This window comes from Macrobrachium rosenbergii, chromosome 3, assembly GCF_040412425.1.
Source record: "Macrobrachium rosenbergii isolate ZJJX-2024 chromosome 3, ASM4041242v1, whole genome shotgun sequence".
Lineage (NCBI taxonomy): Eukaryota > Metazoa > Arthropoda > Malacostraca > Decapoda > Palaemonidae > Macrobrachium > Macrobrachium rosenbergii.
Window position 1 is genome coordinate 17,373,713 of NC_089743.1, and position 26,100 is coordinate 17,399,812.

At 39.5% G+C, this 26,100-nt stretch overlaps 1 protein-coding gene across 16 annotated transcripts in view; it reads right to left on the reverse strand.

The window, feature by feature from the left end:
* LOC136852944 (mucin-21-like) overlaps positions 1–26,100 on the reverse strand; it is a 159,509-nt gene that overhangs the window by 37,926 nt on the left and 95,483 nt on the right. For all 16 annotated transcript variants that reach the window (XM_067128100.1, XM_067128033.1, XM_067128081.1 and 13 more), the window contains 2 exons: positions 11,349–11,381; positions 4,267–4,373 (listed from right to left, as the gene is read on the reverse strand). In XM_067128100.1, the coding sequence (XP_066984201.1) occupies positions 4,267–4,373; positions 11,349–11,381 (140 nt within the window). The remainder of the gene's footprint in view (positions 1–4,266; positions 4,374–11,348; positions 11,382–26,100) is intronic.

Below are 26,100 nucleotides of genomic sequence, written 5' to 3' on the forward strand. Positions count from 1 at the left end.
CTAAAATTAGATCGGTCGCCAGGGGAGGGAGACGGAAATTCTCTTCGAACTCTATATTTTTATGTCAACCATTTATTTCTTTTTTGAAGGATGATGTATTAAGCTAACTTTTAAATGAAATTACAGTAACTTTAATTTCATTAAAAGTTAACTTAAAAATTTGGGAGCATGAGTAGGGTCATATTTAGTGTTTAAACTTTAGAAATACGCATTTATTAGCATTTTTAGAGACCGTGCCAAACTTACGCGAAAATTCACCTTGAGCGAGGGGTTCCAGAACCCCTCGCTCAAGGTGAATTTTCGCCTCACATAAGATCGGGATATGACTGTATGCTAGACACCTTCACTACCAGGAAAATTTGTGCCAAATATTTCTGATTGGTAGACGCTCTCTGTGCATTTAGGTCACGTTGGAGCACAGAATATCTACAGGCTCTACGCCAACATCATGATTTCAGCTCTGGAATGCTGACTCCACTTCAATGCGATGACGTCGTCTTAGTGAAGATAATTGACCATTGTAAATTCTGGCCTCTTGGAAAAGTTGTGCAACTGTACCCCGGAGAAGACGATACCGTACGTTCAGCAAAAGTTTTGTGTGAGGGCGAAGAATGTCTCATCCCAATAGGACATACTGTGACGTTAGAAGTAAATGAGAGACATTCAGACTGTAACAGTGATGTTGCATCATATGAAGTGAACGACGAGAATGAACTCGTAAATGCTGAACGTGAAATTAACAATAGTGAATGTGAAGTTGTAGAGGATAGTCACGAACTTGTTGATGAGCCAGAGACATTGAGTAATGACAGTAGCAAAAGACAGAATCCAAAGGATTTTAATAGAGTTAGGGCTAGGCCCAAAAGGAAAACAGCTCTTGCCCAACGTGAGAAAATGAAATCCTTTACACCAGAGGGTAAACTCTAGTATTTGCGATATGCATAAACAATGTTCTTAAGGAAGGGATGTGCTATGGAACTGTGAGGTCTAGAGAACTTTGTGACTGAATTAGGTTGATAAATTTGCATGCTACCAAGTGAGAGGAGCACCAATATGCAATTATGTATATTTCATGTTTGTTTGGTTGATTTAGGTAATGTTGTATAGAACTGTGAGGCATGAAGTACAGTAGTGTCAAATGCACTTGCTAGTATAGCGAGCCAGACCCAATTTGTGAGGCCTCCAAATCTGCATCTGGGCTTGAGTCAAAACGGAGCATTAACCACTTCAGCTCTCATTCCTTAGTTTTTTCTGCCTTGCTGTCAGATTCGTCTGGTTGGGAGTGTTTTGACAAAAATTTTTACCAACATAAAACTTCCAACTAGTCGTTTAAAATAACTGTTTAATAAATTATTTCTCAGTTACAATCGCACACGCATGTAGGATGTGTCGATTTGAAAAATGATGTGGAAGAACACAAAGTTTTGATTTTTGGTGATGTCATTTTTCCTGTAAGCTATTGTAAAATTCTGTGACGTGTGCTGATGGCTGCATTAATAATTTTGAGCAACTTCTACGATCACAATTCCAAAGGAAAAAATTGTTTTTGCACTTCCAAAATGTTGGAATATTCTAGAGCAAGCTCCAGAGCATGCATATAAAAACACCAGGAGATGCTGTGTGCCCCACTTCTCCCCAGCTAAGCAAGGTGTGCAGATGTGCGGCAGGCGCTTTATTAGATAGCTGCCATATTGTGAGCAGGGAGCTGTGACGAAGTCCAGCACCACTACAATTACCCTAGAATACAGTCATACCCAGAACTTATGCGAGGTTAGGTTCCAGACCACCTCGCGCAAGGTAAATTTCCGCGTAAGTTTGGCACAGGCTCTAAAAATGCTAATAAATGCTTATTTCTTGAATTCGAACACTAAACATGATCCTAATCATGCTCCCAAAGTGTTAAAATAACTTTTAAATGAAATTAAAGGAGAGTGTGAAGATTAGTATACAATTTCTCTCTCTCCCATTTCACCAATCTATTTTTTGAAGTCTTCTCAACCTCATTTTTAAAAACTTTATTCTGTCTCTTTCTCTTTGTTCTGAAATGCTCTATGTCTCTTTGTTTTAGAATGGCTCATTTACAGTTTGTAGATGGTACAGGTAAAATTAGATCAATTTAAAATTATCTACTGTACAGGTAAAGACATACAGAGAAACAGTAATACATAGGTTGTGCTAACTACAGAAGAGAGAGAGAGAGAGAGAGAGAGAGAGAGAGAGAGAGAGAGAGAGAGAGAGAGAGAGAGAAACAGTTGTCCTTACTCAAGAGAATGAAATCTTTTATGAATTATTATGGTCAGAGAGAGAGAGAGAGAGAGAAACAGTTGTCCTTACTCAAGAGAATGAAATCTTTTATGAATTATTATGGTCAGAGAGAGAGAGAGAGAGAGAGAGAGAGAGAGAGAGAGAGAGAGAGAGAGAGAGAGAGAGAGAGAGAGAGAGAGAGAGAGAGAGAGAAAAATTACATACGAAACTTTTGACCCGCTGATCAGCAACACTCCCCTTTCTTGTCATGTTAAATTGACATGTCTGACAGCTTTGCCTTCGAGCTTCTTCACAAAAGATGATGGAAAGATATTTGTTTATTTAAAATACGTATCACATACGAATTTTGTAATTACAGTTATATTATTATTATTATTATTTAACCTTATTAATATTTGAAAATTAGTACTTATTATTAGGTAAAAAATTTATCATACAAAACAAATCAACATATACATGCACCATACAAATTCTCTCATCTCAGTGAAAGAGAGAGAGAGAGAGAGAGAGAGAGAGAGAGAGAGAGAGAGAGAGAGAGAGAGAGAGAGAGAGAGAGAGAGAAATTATTACTTGTATTATTTAATTTACACATAAAAGCTTGAAAACTTATAAATTACATAAAAAATTAAACATAAACACTTTGCAGGGTTTCTCAGTGTTCGCAAATGTTCGCGTGTCTGTGAAAAACTTGTGTATGACAATTAGTTAGGCTCCAATGAAAAGTGCGTGTGTCTGTGAATTCACGCAACTTGAATCGCGCAAGTTTGGGGTATTACTGTATCTCAATAATCGCCACTCCAAATAGGACTTGGAACATGTCCAGCAAATAAGTGATCAAAGAACGTTCTTCAACACCATCTTTGAAGTAAGTTGATGAGATTTTAAGTCAGTTTGTGAGTTTTTAAATTTCCCACTCACTGTCCAAAAATTTTCCAAGAAATTTTCATACCAGTAATATAATTAGCACTTGTAAGTAACGTAGTTTGCATTATGTTACGCAAGGCACAACACTGTCAAACTGTGTCAATTTCCTATCCATTATTTCAGTACGTGTTCTTTGGGACTGCGTGGTCCAACCCTTTGTTTGCATGGCTGTCGCTAGTTTGAATTGAGTCAATTGTATTGTTTGTTTATTAACGTAAATGTGCGCAGCTGTCGTAGTTTTTATAGTCTATTTTTGTAATAAAAACCCATGTTTGTCTGGATAGTCTCCACCTGTAAGTTTTGGTTCTGAATCAGTATCTTTACCTGTGCCCTCAGCTGTCGTTGAGAAAATTCTCGACAAACACATGCATTATGAGTTGTTCCCTCTCTTTTATTGTGGGAGGTTCTGCTTGGTTCTTTCTTTACATGTTACAGTACAGTACTGTAATATCCTTTAATCAAACGGGGAAACGGGGAAAAGCATAAACAAAAAACACACAACAAAAAAATAAAGCCCTAACGAACAAATCTGCAATCACCTTTTTACATCTACGACACTCAGAAAATTTTTTTATACATGAAGGATAAACAGAATTCTTAAACTATAATACAGTACCCTCAAATAAAACTATTTTTTGCCTTCTCACGATGGGAAAAATAATTTAGTCTTTTAAGTTCTATTCCAAATTTTTATGAGCAAATTCTTTGGAATGAAACATACTGAACAAATAATGAATAAACATGGACACTCTAAAAATACAAATTTTATCAATTACCAGTACATGACTTGATACATCTTGCTGCAGTTTGGAGTTTCACTCCTGCATCACAAGTTATTCAAGTTGTAAACATAAAGTACAGTCAAAACGAGTTTCCCTTTTTTATAAACTTATGTGGCAATCACTACACTACACAGAATTATGTTATTTTCATATATTCCCTATCTGTTTGATATAAAAATAGTCTAACTTTATCCAATTACTTTTCTTTTGAAAAAAATATTTCTTATATCTTTAAGCTCTTCACATAAACCTGTGCTACAGTAATTTTTCATAGTGAAAGAACATCACACTTTACCTTGGGAACAGCATTTACAAAGTTTTTATATTCAGCCTTTGTTGTATCCAAGTATGCACCGACTGCAGCTAAGTTCTGTTTTATGACTCCAATAACAAGGGCAGTACCTGTAACAAAAGTAATTATCTTTCAACCTAATAATCTTACCCCTAAGGTATCAGTGAAGTTGTGATGCTCACAAAAACTTTTCTCCCACTCATATATTGTACTGTCACCTCATTTATTTTTTTTTCTACATCTGCACTATAGGCACATGCATTCAGCTCACAAAGCGAATATTCCTGAGTGGAACCTACTACTGACAACCACAGGTCAGTCAAATCAAGTCATTATTGATTGTCTACATATATCACTTGGGGTTATGGGCTGGAAAATATCAATGGCACTAAATTTCTTGTGGGTTGGAAAATGTCAATGGCACTAAATTTGTTGATAAACAATGTAAGAATGACAGTACAGTGGTAACTCTGCTTCTGCCTCAACCTCACCTGTTGCTTGTTACTGGATCCTATGACCACAACAAGGAATATGTCGGTAATATGTTTATCAATGTAAAAGAAAATACTGAACATTCATTTATCATATTCCAAGCAATATATATTAGATTAATAAAGAAAACAAAGCAAATATGTAAATGTGCACAACTTTCAACAGATTGATTTACTCTACTCTTCCACCTCACCTTTCCACCATACCAACTTCTCTCAAATGCAATCCCGATATTTCTGAGTTCATGAAAATCGGAAGGGGAAATTGGAAATTAATGAGCAGAGATAATTTTTAACATAATATGATATTATGTTAAAATAATATCATATCTGTAATCTAGTATCAGCAGTTAATAAGAGTTGTACTGTTATACACACTATGAACAGCCTAACAATAAGAAAGATAATAAGAGAGATGACCATACGAAAATGTGAGCGTTTACAATTTGCTTTTAGGAGGAAGCCAACAGGATCCAAATGTATTGGAAGGTCAAGTATTTTTGCAGTTATTGATACATTTATAAGCAAAAATGAAGAAGAAATGTCAATCACCTTTTCCAACCTAGCAAAGAAAGCCCAAGGTAGCATACCACTAAGTGTGAGAAATACTTAGCAGAACAGTCAGGCTCTTTCTATGTGTTTAGAACCAATAATAATAATAATAATAATAATAATAATAATAATAATAATAATAATAATAATAATAATAATAATAATAATTAATAATAATTAATAATAATTAATAATTAATAATAATAATATAATAATAATAATTATTATTATTATTATATGCATATTTTCTTACAGAAGAAGTGATTCCACATCCAGTTTGACTGAATCATTGAAGAAACCTTGCACAAAAAATCCTGACATTAGTACCTTCCTACACCTAGAAAAAAAAGATTGTTACAATGTGCTGCATAGTAGACAAACTTTCTTTGTAAGTGTATGAAGGTGCTACAGTTGTCAAGATTCTCTGTACAAGGTTTCACCAATGACTCAGTCAAACTGGATATGGAGTCACTTGTTCCATAAGAAAATATGCAGAATAATAATAATAATAATAATCATCAGCATCAGCATCATAATAATAATATTTGCTTCCAAACACAGAGAGAGAGAAGGTTAGTAGCCTGACCGTTCTGCTAAGTACTTCTCACACTTGGTACTGTGCTACTGTGGGCATTCTTTGCTAGGTTGGAAAAGATGATTGACATTTCTCCTTCATTTTTGTTTATAAATGCATCAACAGCTGTACAGATACTTGACATTCCAATACAAATACTGTATGGATCCTGTTGGCTTTCTCCTAAAAGCAAACTATAAATATTCACATTTTCACATACAGATGCTCCTCTAATTACAAACTTTCAGCGATACGAACAACCGTGATCATAAATTCAAATTTGTTCAGAGTGCTCCATCTGCCACCCATACGGTTAAATTTTGCATTGCGCCCCTCTGCTTAGTTACAATTTTTTCCCCTAACCACACTGATCAGCACTGTAACTGATGCCAATATGCTATCCCAGACTCTTGAACCTACACAAGTGGTAAAACGTCCTCTCTTGTGCTCTGATTTTATTGTGAAATATCAAGCCCATCCTTTTTCTATCATGGCTATGGCAAGTGTAAGACCAGTGAAGATAGTGGCAGTGGTAAAAAGCAGCACGCTATCTCCCTGGGAACAAAAGTGGCAATTGTAAAAAAAATACAAAGTGGTGGAAAAATGGTTGAGGTAGTATGCCATTATAATATGAATGAATCAACTATTGGCACAATCTTTAAAAACAAAGATCAAATAATGGAACACATAAAAAGTACTGTGCCAATGCAGTCAACAATTACAAGTAAGAGAAGGGGGAGGGTGTTAGAAGAAATGGAAAAACTTATGGGTATCTGGATGGAACACCAGAGAAAAAGGTCTATACCGCTTAGCCTCATGCTGATGCAAGAAAAGACAACGAGCCTTTTCAACGACTTGAAGGATAAGGCTGGTGAACAGATGAAACTTTTGCTGCAAGTCATGGATGGTTTCATTGCTTCAAAAAACATGCTAACTTGCATCACATGTCCGTTACTGGTGAGGCTGCAAGTGCTGACAAAAAAGCCCCTGAACAATTCCCCCGAGATGCTCAAGGAAATAACTGATAGGAAGTCTATGCCCCTCAGCAAGTTTTTAATACTGATGAGACAGGTGTTTACTGGGAAAAAATACCAGAAAAAACATACATCAGCCGTTAAGAGATGATGCCAGGGTTTAAGGTGCAAAGGATAGGCTAACTTTACTCCTGGGTGGCATTGCATTGGGAGACTTGACGTTAAAACCTCTCCTGGTGTACTATGCTGCAAATCCATGGACCCTTAAAAATATCACAAAAAATTCTCTACCGATAATTTGTCCAATAACAAAGCCTGGGTGATTCTTGCTGTATTTAAAGATGCTTTTTTATCACTTTGTTCCCAAAGTCAAGCTGTACTGCTGCAAGAATGGGATTCCTTTCAAGATTCTCTTAATTTTGGATAATGCCCCGTCACCAACCGCACTTAGATGATTTCCATTCGGATTTTAAAACCGTTTATTTACCCCCTAACACAACTTCACTCATTCAGCTGATGGATCAAGGCATAATATCATACTTCGAGAAATATTACTCTCGCTGTACGTACAGGCAAGCTTTGAAGGAAGCAGATGACCCTGGTGTGACCTTACATGATTTCTGGAGGGGTTACATTTACAACTGTATAAAGAATATTCAGTTGTGAGGCATGAAGTGACATGTACATGAATGGAGCTTGGAAGGCTATATGCCCACAGTTTGATAATGATTTCAAAGGATTTAATCAGGAAGAAGAGGGAAAGGGAATCATTAACAGTCTTGTTGACATTAGTGAAAAGCTACAGCTTGACTTGGGGAAAAGAGGACTTTAAAGAGCTGTTTGAGTCTCATTCAGAGGAGTTGACAAACGAGAATTTAATGTTGGAAGAAATGCAAAGGAGAGAAGAACATGAAGAAGAAGTTCTTCCTTTAAAGAAGTATGAAAAAAATTGATGGCTGAGGGGTTTTCTCTTATAGAAAAAGCTTTCAATATTTTTGAGAATCAGGATCCAAATGTTGAGAGATTCTCAAAAGTAATAACAACCATCAATGATGCTATGCTCTGTTATCATATCATGTACTGTATGATGAAAAGAAAAGAAAAACAATGTAAACCCCCTTAGACAAATTCTTCAAACCAGTGCCTTCAGCCTCAAAGAGCCTCGCCACCTCTGTTGACTGCTTTCTCCTCAAATGAAGAAGGTGATGCCGAAGAAGACATTGATGCTGGCAACCTGCTGCCCCTGTAATTCAACAACACCTCTCCTCTTCTCATCCATCACCTCAAGCCTACACTGCCAGTTTCACAAGTAAGAAAAACAATGGTACTTTACTGTATTATTATCACAATTTACTTATTTAGGTTTTATGTATCATTTGTAATAGTAAAGTGCTGTTTAAATTGTACAGTATTATCATAATTTATTTAGGTTTTAGATATCATTCGTATTAATAAAGCACTTTATAAATTTTACTATTATCACCACAATTTATTTGCTCTCGGCTAGCACGCTGTTGGCCCCACGTTCGACTCTCCAACCGGTCATTGAAGAATTAGAGGAATTTATTTCTGGTGATAGAAATTCATTTCTCGCCATAATGTGGTTCAGATTCCACAATAAGCTGTAGCCATGTAAAATAAATCTAATCCTTCGGGCCAGCCCTAGGAGAGCTGTTAATCAGCTCAGTGGTCTGGTTAAACTAAGATATACTTAATCACAACTTATTCAGGTTTTATGTATCATTTGTATTAACAAAGTACTCTGTAAAATACAGTACGGTACTAGTATTGTGTTTTAGAATGAAAAACATACAGTACTGTCCATATTCACTTTGCGTGTGTCAAATTGTCCTTACGAACAAATCAAGATGCAAATAGCCATTCGGAACGTAACTAGTTTGTAAGTAGAGGAGCATCTGTAGTCATCTCTCTTTTATCTCTTTGCCAAAGGATTGACAAAGAGGCTGGAATTCAGATAACAGCAATGTCCTACTCTTTCTATGTTAGCCTAGCCTGACAATTTACTCATTGTACCCTGTACACACATATTTATCAAGCAATAAAACAAACAATATAAGCAATTCAGTTCATTATATTTACTTTGAATTATTGAATGATTTTGGGAAAAGTTCATATGACTCATGTAGGCATACTTTCATGCGCCCTAGATACCTACCTTTCCAGTACCCCTTACATACCCTCTAACCAGTAACTTCTAGGACTTCAAGTCCTTCACCCTCTTAACAATTCTGAATCGGAAACTTTCACCACCCTATTGTCGCCCATTCTCTTCAAGAAACTAAACTATCTCAAAACATTCTGAGCCATCCTTTCACCTATGGTAAACTTTATTTACCACCTATACATACCAAACTTCTTGCCCTTTCATTTCTTCTTACATCACATATAAAAGCAAAAAACACTCCAAGTCTCTTCCAAATCTTTTGTACATAATTTAGTTTTAGACATACATGGGAGTCTTTGTTCATTTATAAGTAGATCTTGGTCTGTATGAATACCCCTTTGCTAAGGGAAATGGGTCACCAATGTTTACGCCATCAAAGATTTAAAGCCATGCTTTTTTTTCCATATAACACCTCTATTTACAGTAAGCTGAACATACAGCTCTGCTACCACCATCCTTGATGCAGCAAAAGAGAGAGGAAAACTATTCAACAAACAAAACTATTGGGGTCCCTCTCCTTAACATTACTGATTGACGATACAGCACTCTCAAGATTTTTGCCATGTCTCCAAGCGGCATCTAATGCTTTTCTAGGCCAAAAATTAACCCACAGTGCCATTTAGAAGAGAAGGCTTCCCAAACTGATCTTCTATATGCACCAAAAATCAGTGGTGGAATACATATTTCTGAAGAAAGATTAAACAGTAATTACACTCCATATGCCCTGTATACCACATTAATCACACACTTATCATTTCTTTCCACTGTCTTACAAAAACAGGCAGTTAAGACAAGCTGATAGCTGGCTAACAAACTGTCTTTTACTGGCTTTACAAAAGGCAAAACCCTTGTCTGTTCAAAGGAATAATCCAGTTACCTATAAGTGCAATTAATGCAGGTTGATTTTCTCCACACAACACAGTTAACTACTGTTTTCAGCACAATAACAGTGGATGCACAAGATACTATCTAATAATAAAAATTTATGTTAAAGATGCCAGAAGGACAAAGAATTGTTTGCATTGCTGGGAGATGCACATCTGGCAAAGAGCAAACAAAGGCTGTTAACAACAGCATAGACCAGTCACATGCATTACTGTGTAACCTTAACCCTATCACCACCATCTACCCTAACGAATTAGCATGCAATTCCAGCTTGGCTCACTCACACACAAATCAGTTGTACATTTGTGGCTGTCTCAGGCAAGTTCAAATAAGTTTCAAACACTTTTACTTTCATGCACAGCAGCAGACACTGTCCATTGTGTGCAACAATCTGATACTGCATAATTTGGTAATGTGAAATTCACTTTGATGTTGGCATATTTTCTTTTAGATAATCTTCCAATTTTCAAATCCCCCTTTACAGCAACTTCCTATAATTTGCATAAAAACCATCCTAAGAGCAGGTAAACAAAATCTGATAAAACTAGTCCTAGATATACTTTTCAGGTTACTGCGAGATGATCATCTGTTGAGAAAAGCCATGAAACTGAAGGCTAAGATGGTTCCCAAGGCTATAAAATGTCAAATTTTTAGTAGTTTGTTGCTAAAGTTAATCATGTCAAGAGAGTTGCCCACAGAATAAACCCTGCAGAGTTACTTTAAATTTTGTTGATTCATTCTGAAAATATTATGCTACACATAGTATGCCAAAAGACAGGGGACAATACACCCTACTTCCAAATTTCTTTTAGGAGGTAACATGGAGGCATTCGGCAATAAACAATAAAAGATGGGCAAAAAAGGTGACAAAAGTTTTAAAGATACAGTGGATGTAGTTATCATAACCCTCCAGATGATCTCCACTATATAAGGCAACAGGTTCTTATTTTCTACATACATATGAAGCTGGCCACTTTAAACCAAAGCAAGAGGCTTTCTAAGGAAATAGTTTGCCCATATTACAAACATTTAATAGAGCATAATATATACTTTTCTTAAAACTGTAAAAATAAACTTTAAACTACAAAACTAGTATGTAATTGAAAAGGACTATGCAAGGATAAGTAAACTTTATATTAACTTTAAGATTAGAAGTACATATTAAAGTATTTTGACTAAATGGTGAGCAATGAGGTGAATAATGTACAATATATATATATATATATATATATATATATATATATATATATATATATATATATATATATATATATATATATATATATATATATATATATATATATATATATATATATATATATTATATATATATATTTCTATAAGTCTCTTAAATATCTTATATTTTGCATATCAAAATATAACAAAATATATCATCAGTGGCAACAAAACATGATAGCACTTACCTTGAATGCTAGTTTGATCCACTTTCACTTTAACTGAAAGAAACAATGAATAAAAACTTTCTTTTCACCATGGTATGACAGCAGTCAGTCACATATACTAAAAAGCTAAGCAGCTTTGATACTTCAATTGTGGTGTTTATGTTAATGAAATGTGTGTGTATGTACAGCAATACTGTATAGTTATGATTATAAATAATCTGGTAATCAATACAGTGCCGTACTTTCTCGTAAATAGACTCAAAACACTTAAAACATCAACAGCTATTCTATTTCAATCATAGCTGCCCTACAATAAACAATATGGATATGAACTTGAACTAAGTAACTTTAGACTTGTGGTCAATGATCTTTAGTCTAACAGGAAGCCAGGTTAGACACACTCTCTCTACTCCACTCCATCATACTGTATGCTAAAATTATACGAGGAAAGAAGCATGCAATTCCTACTTGTACCCATCATGAAGTCATAATGGGAAAAAGAAAAACTTAGGCTAATTTCGTTATGGCAAGAGCATGATTCATAGGGCAAGAAGGAATAGAGAACAAAGTAATTCTTGAATTTTATCCTTATTATTGTTCACAAGAGCAATTATTCACACAGAACATGCTAAAATGCCAAATTTTAAAAGTAATTTGTATTTTTCATTGGTATACAAACTAAAGCCTTTCCAATATGGAGTGTGCTTCGGCAAATGCACTGGACAAGCTGTGTACTGACTAACAAGGAGCATGTCCAGGTGGAGATGGGGAGAGAGGATGCCTAGTCTCACCAGTTGATGCTACCCACTTTACTTGCATCCAAAAAATAGGTGGGGCAAAAACCAAAGAAGCAAAGCAGGGTGGACGAGATGGGTTATATCTTATATGAAAGGCTCCAGTTTACATAAATTATTGTATCTTAAAAAATTAGATTTTATAATAAAATAAAGCTTTATATATACTTACCAAATAATTACCTAACTATTAGTTTCTACTTTACGCAGCAAAGCAAAATTTAAAATTCGCAGTAGTGCTCTTTTGATTTGGGTGTATAGTCGACCCTCGTTAACCCGGACCCCACTAATCCAGATATCAGATAAGACGGACACCGAAGAGGGTCAGCCGATATAAAATATGTAACGTTCATCCACGATTTAAGATAGTTACTGTTCCTCCAATCGCCGCGTACTGTTTTCCTTTTCATTTAACAAAGGTAAACAAAAAACTTTTCACTTATATTTTTATTTTATATATACTGTACTGTTGTGTATTTTTACTGTACTAAACTGAAATGCTTTTAACTTGTAACCAATTTAACTTGTGCACAGTGCGTACTGTCATTAAGAAACATTATTGTCTGGATGGATAGGAAGTACTGTAGCCAATCACTGAGCATTAACAGTTTTACCTATCTGCTGCCTGACTGATAGCTACAGCACAATGCTTTGTATGTTTTTTAGGAAACAAAAGACATGACACAGCTAAACTTTATGATGATGAAAGCCGAGTTAACGAACAAAACTTGTGTTTATGTGGAAAATATGTGTGAGAGAGAGAGAGAGAGAGAGAGAGAGAGAGAGAGAGAGAGAGAGAGAGAGAGAGAGAGAGAGAGAGAGAGAGAGAGAGAGAGAGAGAGAATTGCCAGTTCCTTCTATGCAGCGTAATTCTATCCTCGAGAGATTAGAGAGAAGAATTTTGTTTTAAAGGTATGTCAACGCAGCATTAGTAAACATCTTCTGAAGCAAAACAAAAAAATATATTTTGTTGCTGAAGAATCTCTGAACCAACAATTTTGGACTCAAAGTAATAAGAAGGAATTCATTCTATTCTTCATGTAATCAGTAAAATACCTACAGTACACTATTAAAAACTACGTGTTGTATTCAAAGCACATGCACTTATGTCATCGTCAACTTCTCTGAGCAAAATGTTCTTTCTCAGACAAAATACAGCTAAAACCTGATTGGCTGGCTGGTTGACATGGAGATCTGCTAGCCAATGACAGCCCTCTACTTCTGTTCTATTCATAGACATATGTCGTGACGGCTCTAAGTTTGAACATTGCCATGATCGTGATTATTTGACTGCTGATGGCAAAAATTACTCAATAATTTGCTTTATATAATTATTTCTTCATGAAAACAAGAATTCAACAATAATTTTAACTTTAATAAAGTGGTATGAAAAATCCAACAAGTCTGTCGTGGTGATGAGTCATCACTTGCAAATCCTATTCCTGGACCATCCTCAGATTTACGACTGCAAACTGATGACGATGTTAGTAACAATAAAAAACATGAAAAGGGGAAAAAAATGTTTTTGCTGCAATAGTGACGTTTGATTATGCTCCTGACCCCACAGTTCCGAAATCCGAAAAATTCCAAAAACCGAAACACACCTGGCCCTGAGGATTTCAGTTAAAGGATTGTGTACCTGTAACCTAAATTTCATTATCTTACTTTTCATTTTAGAGACTCCACTTCTTTTTACTTAACAATTAAGCATTCATACTTCGGCCTAGGCATCTACGTATGCGGCTGAATTCTATAATTTTTATCATGTTTTATTCTTCATTTTTCACCTTTTACCATGAGCTTTAATTCAAATGTTTCTACACTGGTTTATTATTCCTACTCTTTATAAAAAAATAATGAAATACAGTATATTTATAGGTATTTATAGCTATATATATAGACTTCGCCGGTTAAACTGACTATCGGCTAAGACAGACATCCTGGCTTCCCTATTAGTCCGTCTTAATGAGGGCTGACTGTAGTTATATTGCCCCGCCCTCTTTCAGGAAAGGATAGGTACAACACAGCTAAAGAGCTCAATTCTTTTATGCTTTATGTCCATGAGAGGGGAGGGGGGAGGGATCTGATCATGTAATTATTTGGTAAGTATATATAAAACTTTTATTATAAAAAGTCATTTTTATATATACGTAACTTACCAAATAATTACATGCTGAATCCCACACTGACAGGAGGTGGGATACATGGACAAACTACTCAAAAACACTCTAAAATGGAGATGGATTTGAAACAGAAAATTTAGCTAGCATTTAGAGCCAAGAGTCGCCTCTACTTTAGTGGGTGCTTTGCAACATAGGAGTTAATTGCAGGTTGTCAAAGATAACAATCTAAAAAAAGACACACTGAAATGTGTATATACCCTTGCCCTGGGCTCAGCACAAAATATGACCAGAAAATTAAAACCTACACCACAAACTTGTTAAAATTCAAACCAACCGATGGCACTCATGACACAGTACCAATCAGGCTTCCCAAGAAAAACACCAATCCTTATTCAAGGAGAATGGATAGAGGAAAAACCAAGAAAATCCTCCTATCCCTCTACCCAACACCATGCCAGCTGTGAAACAAGGGCCTACAGTACTGCAACTTTCGTAAACTGTTTCCACATCACCCATGTAGAACATTGCAAAAACTGATTTGCACCTCCATTACGTGGATTGCAGGAGAGAAGACAGAAATAGATTGCGTTTGAAGGCCAGGGAAGTCGCCACTGCCCTAATTTCATGTGCTTTGACCTTGCATAAAGGAAGGACATCCTCCTGGATCCTACAGTGTGATTCAGAAATCGTGCTTTGACCTTGCATAAAGGAAGGACATCCTCCTGGATCCTACAGTGTGATTCAGAAATCAAAGTCCTTAAAAAGACCGTTAAGGCATTATCAGATAACAAACAACTGGGGTTTTTAACCGAACACCACAGATTTGGAGAAGGGCCTCTAACTTCTTGGTTCTTCCTAAATACTCGCAAAGAGAATGAACTGGGCAGAGGACTCTCTCCTGATTCGCCTGACCTAGAATGTTAGACAGGCTCTTGACTCAAAAGGAACATGGCCTGGAACTAGAAGGGTCTTCGTTCTTTGCCATGAATCCTAAGGTCAAGGAGCAGACAGTGTCACCTTGAGAGAAGCCTACTCTCTTATCAAGGGCATGTAGCTCGCTAACCCTCTTCACCGTTGCTAAAGCCATTAGAAAAAGCACCTCCCTTGTCAGACCTCTAAGAGAAGAGGATTCTAAAGGCTAAAAAGGTGGACCCAAGAGCCATTTGCAGGAACAGGTAAATCAGTCACATCAACCCCCGGAGACAAAACCTGACTAGTGGAAGCCTTCGCTTCACCCCTAGCAGTAGCTTTCCTAAGTCTGTCATGCTGTAACTTACCTAAATATGCATTAAGAGTCTTCCACTTCACCTTATCCCAGTCTTTACATTTGTCACAACAAAGTTCAGGAGAGCAAATTTGCTTCCTGCACGAACTACAAACAATATGAGTGTCATATTTGGCTGAAGTCAACCTACTCTTACAGCCTTTACTACAATACCTGATACTAGAAAGGCTAGAATCTGACATGATTGGTCCAACTGATAAGTCAAAATTGGGAAAGTCACAAAAAGAGTTCTGAATTAGCTAAGCTAACTGACAGTAGTACGCTACCAAAAAGAACAAAGTACTTCACCAAATGAAGAATAACAGCAACCACCTGGTGAAAAACAAAATCAGAGCTGCCAATGACCAAGAATTCAGTCACTGACATGCAGAAACGAATTGTGCTCTTTAGCTGTGTTGTACCTATCCTTCCCCGAAAGTCAGCGGGGGCAGTATATCTACACCCAAAACAAAAGAGCGCTACTGCGATTTTTAATCTTGAGATGCCACGTAAAGTAGAACCTAATAAGCTATGTAACTTATTTGGTAAGTTGTGTATATAAAATTTGCCATTTGTTCCTATGAGGATATAAACACCACACCTTTCCTATACTGAGATTCACTTCTTAGGTGGTGGGTAGTGCCTGAAGGCAAGGATGAGTACTGACCCTGCTGAGAGTGTGTCTGGAATGAGCAAGAGAATTACAAATGTGCTACCACCAGCACCACTCTATGGGGCAATGAAGCATGCTATGATCCCACTCCATAGTTCATGAGCAAGAGCTAGGAAATAACCATTTTTCAGGTAAGAGTCCTCTCTGATGATTGAGACAGGTTCTTAAAGGGTGACTCTCAGGCTTCGGAGGACCAAAGTCACCTGCTGCTCTGGGGGTCTTACCTCTTGAGAAGGGCATGATTTTTCGAAACTCCTCATAAGCATACACCTCATAGGCGACTGTCAATGGAACCTCCAGATGTGGCTGCGAGAGAATAGTGGATCTAAAGAGGAGGACTTTCAGGATGTCTACTAGGAGAGACAGAAGGTTCTCACACCACTCAGCATGAGAACAGCGAGAGGCCATCAGTGCCATACGAAGGCCTGAGGTGATGAAAACCCTGTTTATCCCTTGGTGGAGAGGACTGAAGTGGAGAAGACTGAATGGGGAAAGACATATGTGTCCATGTTGTCCCATTGCAATGGGAGCAGAAAACAGTGAGCTTTCAGTTTAGCTTGGTGGCAAACAAATCAATCAGTTGTGGGTCTCATACATTAAAATGTGTCTCCACTACTGACTGGAGTGCAGTATGGATCGCTCTCTCTTGATTACTTGGCTCTGGCAGCTCAGCAGGTCAGCTAAAATGTTCTTTTTGCTAGGAATGTACCTGGCCTTCAACTCAATCATGTACATCAATGTCCAATTGTGCATCTGGATGGCTAGTCAAAACAGCCAGAGAGACAGTTCCAGTGCTTATAGATGTAGACTCACGGTGGTAGTGTCGCTCATGACTACCATCGAGTTCCCTTACAGATGATTTTGGAAAGTCTGCAGTGCCAGCCCCACTGCCATCACTCCCAGTCCACCGATGTGCAATTTATGCAGGCCTGGGGTCCACATCCCAGAAGCACACTCTCCTCTTAGATGGAGAACTAGGTGGTGTGGGAGTTTGCCCGGGAAGGACCAATGGCATTTCAACTGCCAATGCAGAAATCAAAGGTAGCTTCTCCCATTTAGTAAAAGTTTCTCCTGGGACCTGAGATGACTCAAGACCACTTGCCATAGTCAAGCTGGTTGTTCTTTGTCCTCCAGGCATCACCTCATGACTTCCTTGAGGTTGTCTATCTGGCAAGTTGCTGAGAAGGCTTTTATTGCTAAGGTGTCTAGTCTCATCCCCAATTACCTGATCTGCTGCTTTGGAATAAGGTTGGACTTCCACCGATACACCAGTACACCCAGACTCTGGCAGAGGGACGAATCATTGCTTGTCCAAAAATAGTTTCCATTCCAAGGAAGCAAGGATGAACCAACAGTCCAAGTAATGTAGCAGGCAGATTCCTTCTGAGTGAACCCAAGCCGAGACCAAGGAGAAGAACCTGATGAACAACTGGGGAGCTTTAGCTAGCCCATGACAGAGAGACTTGAAATGGAAGACCTTCTCTTGGCACACAAATTGTAGGAACTTCTTCCAGTCCCAGTGTACTGGGATCTGGAAATAAGCATCTGGCAGGCTGATCAAGATCATGTAGCCTCCCTCCCTGACAGAATCTAACACTGAATTACTTCATCTCCATAGTGAACAATGACTGTCTGACATACCTGTTTGGTACCAAGAGGTCTGAGATTGGTCTTCGCCCACCAGATGCTTTCTCTGTAGAAACCTAGCAACCAGTCCTGAACAATCTCAATCACTCCCTTCTGCAGCATAGTCTCAAATTCTGCCTACAGAGCCTGGGACTTGATCAAGCCATTGAGGTAAACTGGGAATAGGATTAGGTATAAGGAAGGGGGGGAATGACAGTCCTGAAGGGGAGTCTGTACTCATCCTTCAATACAGATATCACCAACGGCTTTGCTCCATGATGCTGCCACACTGTCCACTGAGACGAGAGACAGCCACCACCTATGGCAGTGGAGGGAGGAGAGAGCCAATCTCATTGGGAGCCTCCTTTCTCCTTACCCTACCTCCTCGCTTGGGTTAAGCTTGGTAGGAGGGGTGAAAGGACTGGGCAGTGTCTGAAACCTTCACTGAGGTTGAAGGAGTGGGGTCTTGGCACAGTTTGACCTACTGCACCTTCCACTGTCTGGTCAAGAATAGGGGTGTGTTGTTTGCATCCTCAGAGACATATTATTTCTTTTACTTGGACAATGGTGGAGGGAGTAGCTTGGCCAATCAGCTAGCTGCAAGGGAAACTGGTTGACCTGCAGATCAGTGAGTTCACCTTGGCCAAAACACCTTGGGCAAGCTCTGTCCAAGGTAAACTTTTCAAAGGTCTAACCTCCAGAGCAGAACCAACCACCTGCTCCAAACGAGAGATTGCTGGTAAAGCCAATGCCAGGGGTTATTAAGCTCCTGAAGTGTTGCCCCTAGTCTGAGGAAAGCTTCAGGAAGGGTGGGGTCCTTGGTACCTAGAGCCTCTGCAGTTTCATAGAGAATCCCAATCTCCTCTGCAGTGGGGGAGGCCATAGATTTCCTCTCCCAAACTCACGACTGCTCCTGGGCACCCCGCCACCCCAGAGGAAGTCCTGACTCAATCTATGGGAAGACTGTTGCCATGTCAAAAGCAGAAATGGAAAATGGTCTCACACCCATGGTCAGGAGACTGTGAATGATGGTGGGAGGAAAAGTGCTGATCCTTTCTGTTCCTGTACTCAAAAGCTCTGGGGGGAGCAACTCTCCCTTGCAGAGTGTCTGCCCCCAGAATAATGGGTGAAACAGCAATGCCTGTATGACCCTGAGTCCCTGTGAAAGCTCAAGAAAGTCCTAGAAGAAAAGGCCCAAGTATAACTCCTGTCTAAGTGGTGAGGAAAAGGGGTACATCTCCACCTGTACAATTGGTATCTGATGGGGGGAACAACTGGTTCTGCTTTGTCTCTGGGGAGAGGAGTGCTGGTATAGTAAATATTTTCTTTCTCTCTCCCTCTCTCTCTCTTCAGTAAGGTTTTGCTGTCTTCCTCTTTTGAGATCTCTGATGGTAGGGGAAAGCTGAGGAGCTAAACAACGGTGACGATGGTGAGGACAGTGGTGAATGAGATTGGTGACATTTAATCATTACCATAGACCTCTCCACCTCCTGGGATGAGACCAGAGTTGGAGGAGTTAGGGTAGGGGGGAGGTGATGATGTATACACTCGTGGCCATCAGGTATACCTCTTGGGAGGAGGACGTGATGGTTGCAGGGCCGAGGCTGAAGCAAAAACAACCTGTTGTACCCCCTCCTGCACAGCCAAGGAGTCTAAAAATGCCAAGAGAGAAGGAGAACCTGTAATATTTAAGGAAGGCCAAACCTTCCTTAATTGCACCTGAAATTTTATTTGTCTGACCTCGTCAGAGAAAGGAGAAATGAGTTTAATGAACAGGGCTTGACCTTGCCGGGAGATGAAGTGCTTTGGGAGGGGGAAGGGGAATGACTGTTCTGGAAGGACTTTGAAGTCACCTCTGATATGATGAAGGAGCTTTCTTTGTCTTCCTCCTCATCTTCTCACAATGCTCCCACTCAGAAGGCCAAGCAGCATATTCAGGAAAAGGGAATCATCAGTACATTCAAGACATACAGGCTGAGTGTGTATCTACTGCAACCAGGGACATAAATTAACCACAGTGTTGACCACAGCCCTAAGAGCAGAGTGGGTCCTGTTTACCCTCCATACAGACAAAAAGCCAACAAAGGACGTCACACAAAACAGAAAAGCACAATTCCCTTAGCATACAGAGAATACCTATTAAACACAAATCAGCACTGAAAAGCACCAAGGGCACCTAAAATACACATGAAAAGATACAAAATGCAACAGGTGCTAAGTCAGCATACGAGCAACAAGAGCAATACAAGTTAACTATTACTGTGGCCAGAAAAACAATGGGTAGCATCAGCTGGTGAGACTAGGAATACTTTTTCCCCCCACTCTCCACCTGGGTACCCACTTTGTTAGTCAGCACACAGAAGGTCTAGTGCATGAGCTGAAAGATACTCCATATATGAAGGGAGTACTTTGTATCCCCATTGGAACAAAGAAAATTTTCTTCTAAAGTAATCTACAAAAGAATAGAATGCAAGACCAAATGACAGAAAAGGAATATAACATTCTGCTTACCATAAAGGACCAAACCCTAAGAAAATGAAATGATAAAAGGAGAGGAAGTTAGCACTACTCACATCTTGTCCTAATGGTTCTCAAACACTCTTATATTTTTATTGTTTGTCTTATGTGTAGGTGAGATGTTACTTACTCCTCTTCTCTTTTCTCATTTTGTCTTTTCTTTTAAGGGCATTCTAATAATTCCTGAATAAAATGTAGAATTTCTTTAAAACATGTGACATTAAAAACTGTAACTGGCAACAAGTTAAAAATCAACACAACAACTACCATACATTTCCGCATATATGACGACCTTTAAATCCTAAAATTCACCCCTAAAAATTGAGGGTTGTCTTCTGCTACCATTCTAAAAACCAATCTTTGAATTCTACGAGATGTTTATCGGTAGGCTAGCCTCGGCCTCGGTGCAATAACCACTGACTTACATGAAAAGATTCACATTATGAAATACAGTGATAATAACGGCAATAAAACCATTTTTACCCTATATATTACAGTATTGGCATATTCGAGGAATAATTCAATACAATGAAATACACTTTTACCTATGTGAGCCCAGCTGAGAAAATGTGAACATTGAGTTATGGTTGCACCCACAGCAACCTTTATCTTTTGGTAACCTTTCAGAAATTTTAATAGTAGTGTAATTATGATAGTAATTAAATTTAGGATAACTTAATATTCATTTATCATTAAAAATTCATTATCATTCTAGTGGTAAATAACATAATTTTGGATTACATACAACTGTTTAGAACAATTCAGTCATACAAACGATAATTATGTACGATAATTATCGTATTGTTATTAGGGGTGTTTGTGACTGGCGATGAAACTTAAACAAAACAATGGTTTCCCTTTTAGGCGACGTGTGTAGGAAAAACATGATATAGAATTGGCTTTGTTATTTCGTTTATTTTGAATTTCTAAGGATACAGTAAGTAAAACGACAAATTGTAATTAATCTGTATTTTTCATTGCTAACAAACCTACAGTCTTAACATGAGGATAAAATCTTCTAGCCCCAGCTGGAAACTGGTAAAAAACATATAAAATTGTAGAACAAGGTATTGGTGGCAATGGGGTTCAGCTAACTGGATGAGAGGGAAGGCATCAGTGGACCTTGCTTCACCCAGAGCACCGTGACGCATCAGTTTTTTCCGGCCCAGGGATTCACTTTGAGGGGTGGCAAGAGGTGGGCAATGTATGTTAAGACTGTAAGTTTGTTAACTATGAAAAATACACACTAATTAAAATTTGTCATTTGTTCATATGCGGAACAAACCTAGGTCTTAACGTGAGGATAGACTCACCTTTGGTGGAAGGAAAGGAAAGTCTTGAACAGACTAGTTCAGCACACCTGATCTCATTTCCTGGTTAGGCTAAAGCAGAGGAAGGAGACGTATGCCCCTGACTTGTCAGATAAAAAATAAGTTTCCAAATGGTCAGACTACTGGGCTAATACACAATGTAGAGGAACATTGTATAAGTGGAAGTTAAAGAGCTATATCTGTTCAGACAACAGATCGAAGTTGGCCACCAATTTGTTTATCATCATTCCTCTCTTCCCTTGTCAGAGAGAGGAAGGACTAACTTCTGCAAGGAAAATATTCATGTAAAAATAAACTTTCTCAAACAAAAAGGCCACTTACTTTCCTGTATCTAACCAGTTCCAGCTCATGATGGATCAATCTTCCTACTGCCCGTGAGGTAGAGAAGAAGGGGAAAAGGGAAAGGAAAAAAGATCAGTCATCTCATTCACTCTCACTTTCAAACCATCATCTTGGGTAAGATACAAACTGTCCTGCTAGGGGCACTGGATGAACTACACAATTTGTTGAGCAGCCACCACCAGACCCAAGGAAAAAGTGTCCAAGGACCTGTGGGCAATGTCCTGAAGACAGAGGGATGTGAAGGTGGTTTGACAAAGTCAAGTGCCAGTCTTCAAAGTCCTATGAACAGACAAGTTATTCTTAAAAGCTAATGAAGGGCCTAAACCCCTAATATCATGTGCTCTTGCACGCAGTGTTAGAATCCGAGGTTGTAGAAGAGCTACTGCATAAGCATGGCTAATAACCTCACAGAACCAGAAGGAGATGGTATTCTTGGACACTTCTTTCTTGATCCAGTCTGTGCTTACAAAAAGTCTTTGGCAGCCCTGCCTGAGGTGACGAATCTTTTTTACGTAACCATGCAGTGCCCTGACAGGACATAAGAGAAATTCGTCTGGGTCGTTATCAACAAAATCTCCCAAAGAAAGGATGGAAACGGATTCAAATGTGTCATCGGGAACCGAAGGATTTTGAGTCTTATCTATGAATTCCAGGACAAATTCCAAGGCTGCGGACCCCTAACCCATCATGTGTTTAACATTAGAAGAGAGACTAAGGAGTTCTCCCACTCTCTTTGATGAAGCTAAACCCAGTAAGACGACCATTTTAAGGGTCAAGTCTCCATCAGATGACCGTCTTAACGGTTCATACAGGGCTCCAGTGGGACTACTTAGTACCAGAGTCAGGTCCCAAGAGGTTTAAGTTCTCTAAGAGAACAAGACTGCTCAAAGCTTTTGAGAAGCACCGAGATTTCCCAAGAAGACAGGTGCACATCTTTTAGGTGCAGAACCAAACCCAAAGCAGCCCTGTAGCCTTTGATGGCAGACACAGAGACTTTTCTCCCTCTGGAGAAACACTAGGAAATCTGCTATTTGCTCAACAGAAGTTCCAACTGGAGAGAGACCCCTTCGACGACACAAATCACAGTAGATGGCCCATCCCATTTTTCCTCGTACATGGCTGAGAAAGATCTTCTGAGATCACCAGACACCTCTGCTGCTGCTCTGTGAGAAAAGCCTCTCTTTCGCAAGAGATACTAGATAGTCTCCAGCCGTGAAGAGATAGGGACCCTGCCGACTGGTGATATCTCTCGACGTGAGGCTGGCAGAGGAGGTCGTGCCATGGAGGGATCTCTCTGGGAACTGCTGACAGCAGGGATAGTAGATTGGGGAACCATTCTGCATAAGACCACCAGTGAGCTATAAGGGTCATCCTGAGATTCTGGGAAATCATTACCCTGTTCAAGACCTGATGGATTAGACACAAGGGAGGGAAGGCGTAAACCTTCAGGTTGTCCTAAGGATGTTGTAGGGTGTCCTCCGCCACGGAGAAGGGGTCCCAGACAACCGAACAGAAGATCTCTAGCTTCCTGCTGAACCTTGTTGTGAACAGATCTATCATTGGCCTTCCCCAAAGGAGGAAGCACCTGTCCACTATCTCCTGATGTAAGGACCACTGTCCTAAGGACCTGACGCTGACAACTCAGTTTGTCAGCCACTACATTCCTTTTGCCTGGGATATACCTGGCTGAGAGGTCTACTGACTGGTCTGCTGCCAACTGGTTCCCCATTTGTTTATGTAAGCTACCACCGTAGTGTTGTCTGACATCAGAACTTCAGAGTGCCCCGACACTTTCTTGAAACTCCTGAAGTGCCTGGAAGGCTGCTTTCAGCTCCAGAACATTTATATACAGCTGCTTGTCCTGAAGACTCCAGACTCCCGAAATCAGAAGGTCCTCCAAATGAGCTCCCCAACCCTCATACGAGGCATCCGAGAACAGAAGAATTTCTGGAGGAGGAGAATGAAGAGGCACTCCTATAGTCAAGTGTTTCTCGGCTAACCACCACAGTAGGTCCTTTCTCACCTCTGTAGACAGAGGTACTGTACCTGGGACAAAGGCGAGTCCCTTGCAGGGGACCAGAGCCCTTTCAGTCTCCATTGGAGAGTGCAAATGTGGAGACGACCGTGGGGAATGAGTTTCTCTAGTGAGGTTAGGGGACCTAGAACTACTTGCCAAGTACGCACCAGCTGCTTCTGCTCTGATAGAAAGGACCGTGCCACTTTTCTGAACTTCTCGATTTGTTGGTCTGATGGAAATACTCTCGACAACACCGTGTCTACAGTATTACCTATTACCATTCCCAAGTAAAGAATCTTTTGACTGGGGAGAAGATTTGACTTCTCCAAATTTATCACGATGCCTAGGTCGTGACAAAACTGAAGAAGACGATCTCTGTCTTGGATTAGCTTTTCCTGAGAATCTGCCAGGACCAACCAGTAATCGAAACATCTTAAGAGCCAAATTCCCTGAGAATGAGCCCAGGATGACACTAGGGTGAACACTTGTGAACACTTGAGGGGCTGTTGTTAGACTGAAGCAAAGGACCTTGAATTGAAATACTATCTCTCCCAGGCTGAAGCAGAGAAACTTTCAGGAAGAGTGATGATCAGAATCTGGAAGTAAGCACCCTTCAGATCTATTGTGAGCATAAAACTGCTGCTTCTGATGAACAAGTTCAGGGTCGAAATGTCTATCACTGGTCTCCAATCGCCTGTCGTCTTGGGGACTAGGAAAACCCGACTGGAGAATCCTGGAGAAGGAGGCTCGACTACTTCCACTGCTCCTTTCTCCCTTTCTCCATCATTTTCCTCACTTCCTCCTGCAGGGCTAGAAACTTTGGAGAGTCCTTGGTGTATGACAAGTGATGGAAGGGATGCTCAGAGAGACGGGTGTGAAATCGAAGGGTAGTAGAAATCCCACCCATAGAACATCTATCACCCAAGATTCTGCTCCGAAATTCTGCCACATAGCCCAGAGGCTCGCCAGGCATCCCCCACTGGTGGCAAAGAGTGGGGAGGGGTGCCTACTCTATTGCCTACCTCCCCTGGCTTCTCCTCCTGGTCTAGAAGAGGGGGTGAAAGGGCTGTTGCTGAGGAGTTTTCTTAGTACAGTAGATGACTGGGCCGGCTGACTAGCTCTAGCTAGTTGACGCTGCGTTAGTGGTCTTTTAGGAGAAGATTGAGGCCTAGGTCTCAAAGAAATAGGTCAAGAAGGACCAACTGACTTTGATACTCCTTGATGCACTAGCCAGTCGTTATTGTCTGCATGACGTCTATTGACTGCTATGTCTAGTTGCTCTGTAGGGAAGAGAGAAAAGGAGTTCAAAATATCCATTCCTCAAGGACAACAAGGAATCTGTGCTGATATATTCTGAAACCTTGGAGAGGGCTGCATCTCCTCTTTTTGGTAACAGATTAGCCCAAATATTAGCATGTAAATGGGCCAGGTAAAAGATGGCTTTACTGCCTTACTGTAAAAGTCTAATTTATAAGGGGCACTATCTTCTGAGTCACCTAATGCAGAGGAAGATATTTTTGCCACTGCTGTAGACCGTAAGTCTAACCAAGAAACAGTCTGAAAAGCAAAAGAGGCAGTCGACTAAGTGAGGGAAGGGTCCTCAGATCTAATCTGATCTAGGGCCAAACCAGGGCCTAAACGGACCAGATCTGGGTTGATTTGTCTTTCGTGAAGAGCCACATTAGGGGCTGAATAAAACCTACTAGACCAAAAAGAATTATCACGGCCGGAGACGAGAGAATACACATGGCCTAAGACAGAATCAGCACGATTAGCGCACGGTAATTCCACCGAAATCTTAACGCCCTTCTTAGGACCGAGTAAAGCCCCTATACTGTAGCTGTAGGGAAATCTGAAGATGATGTTGCCGTTTCATGAGAAAGATTATTGACTCACAAATGAGTTCAATAATCTCAGCATATGTTGTAATACTGTACTTGGTTTTCAACATCCTCTATCTCCAAGAAGCAGGGATCAACTCTATCTATTGGGTCAGACGAATGAGGGATATCCTTATTTATAACTGGGGCGTAATCCCTCTCAGGTCCTAAAACCCTCTTGGGAGCTTGGACGCAGGACAATGACG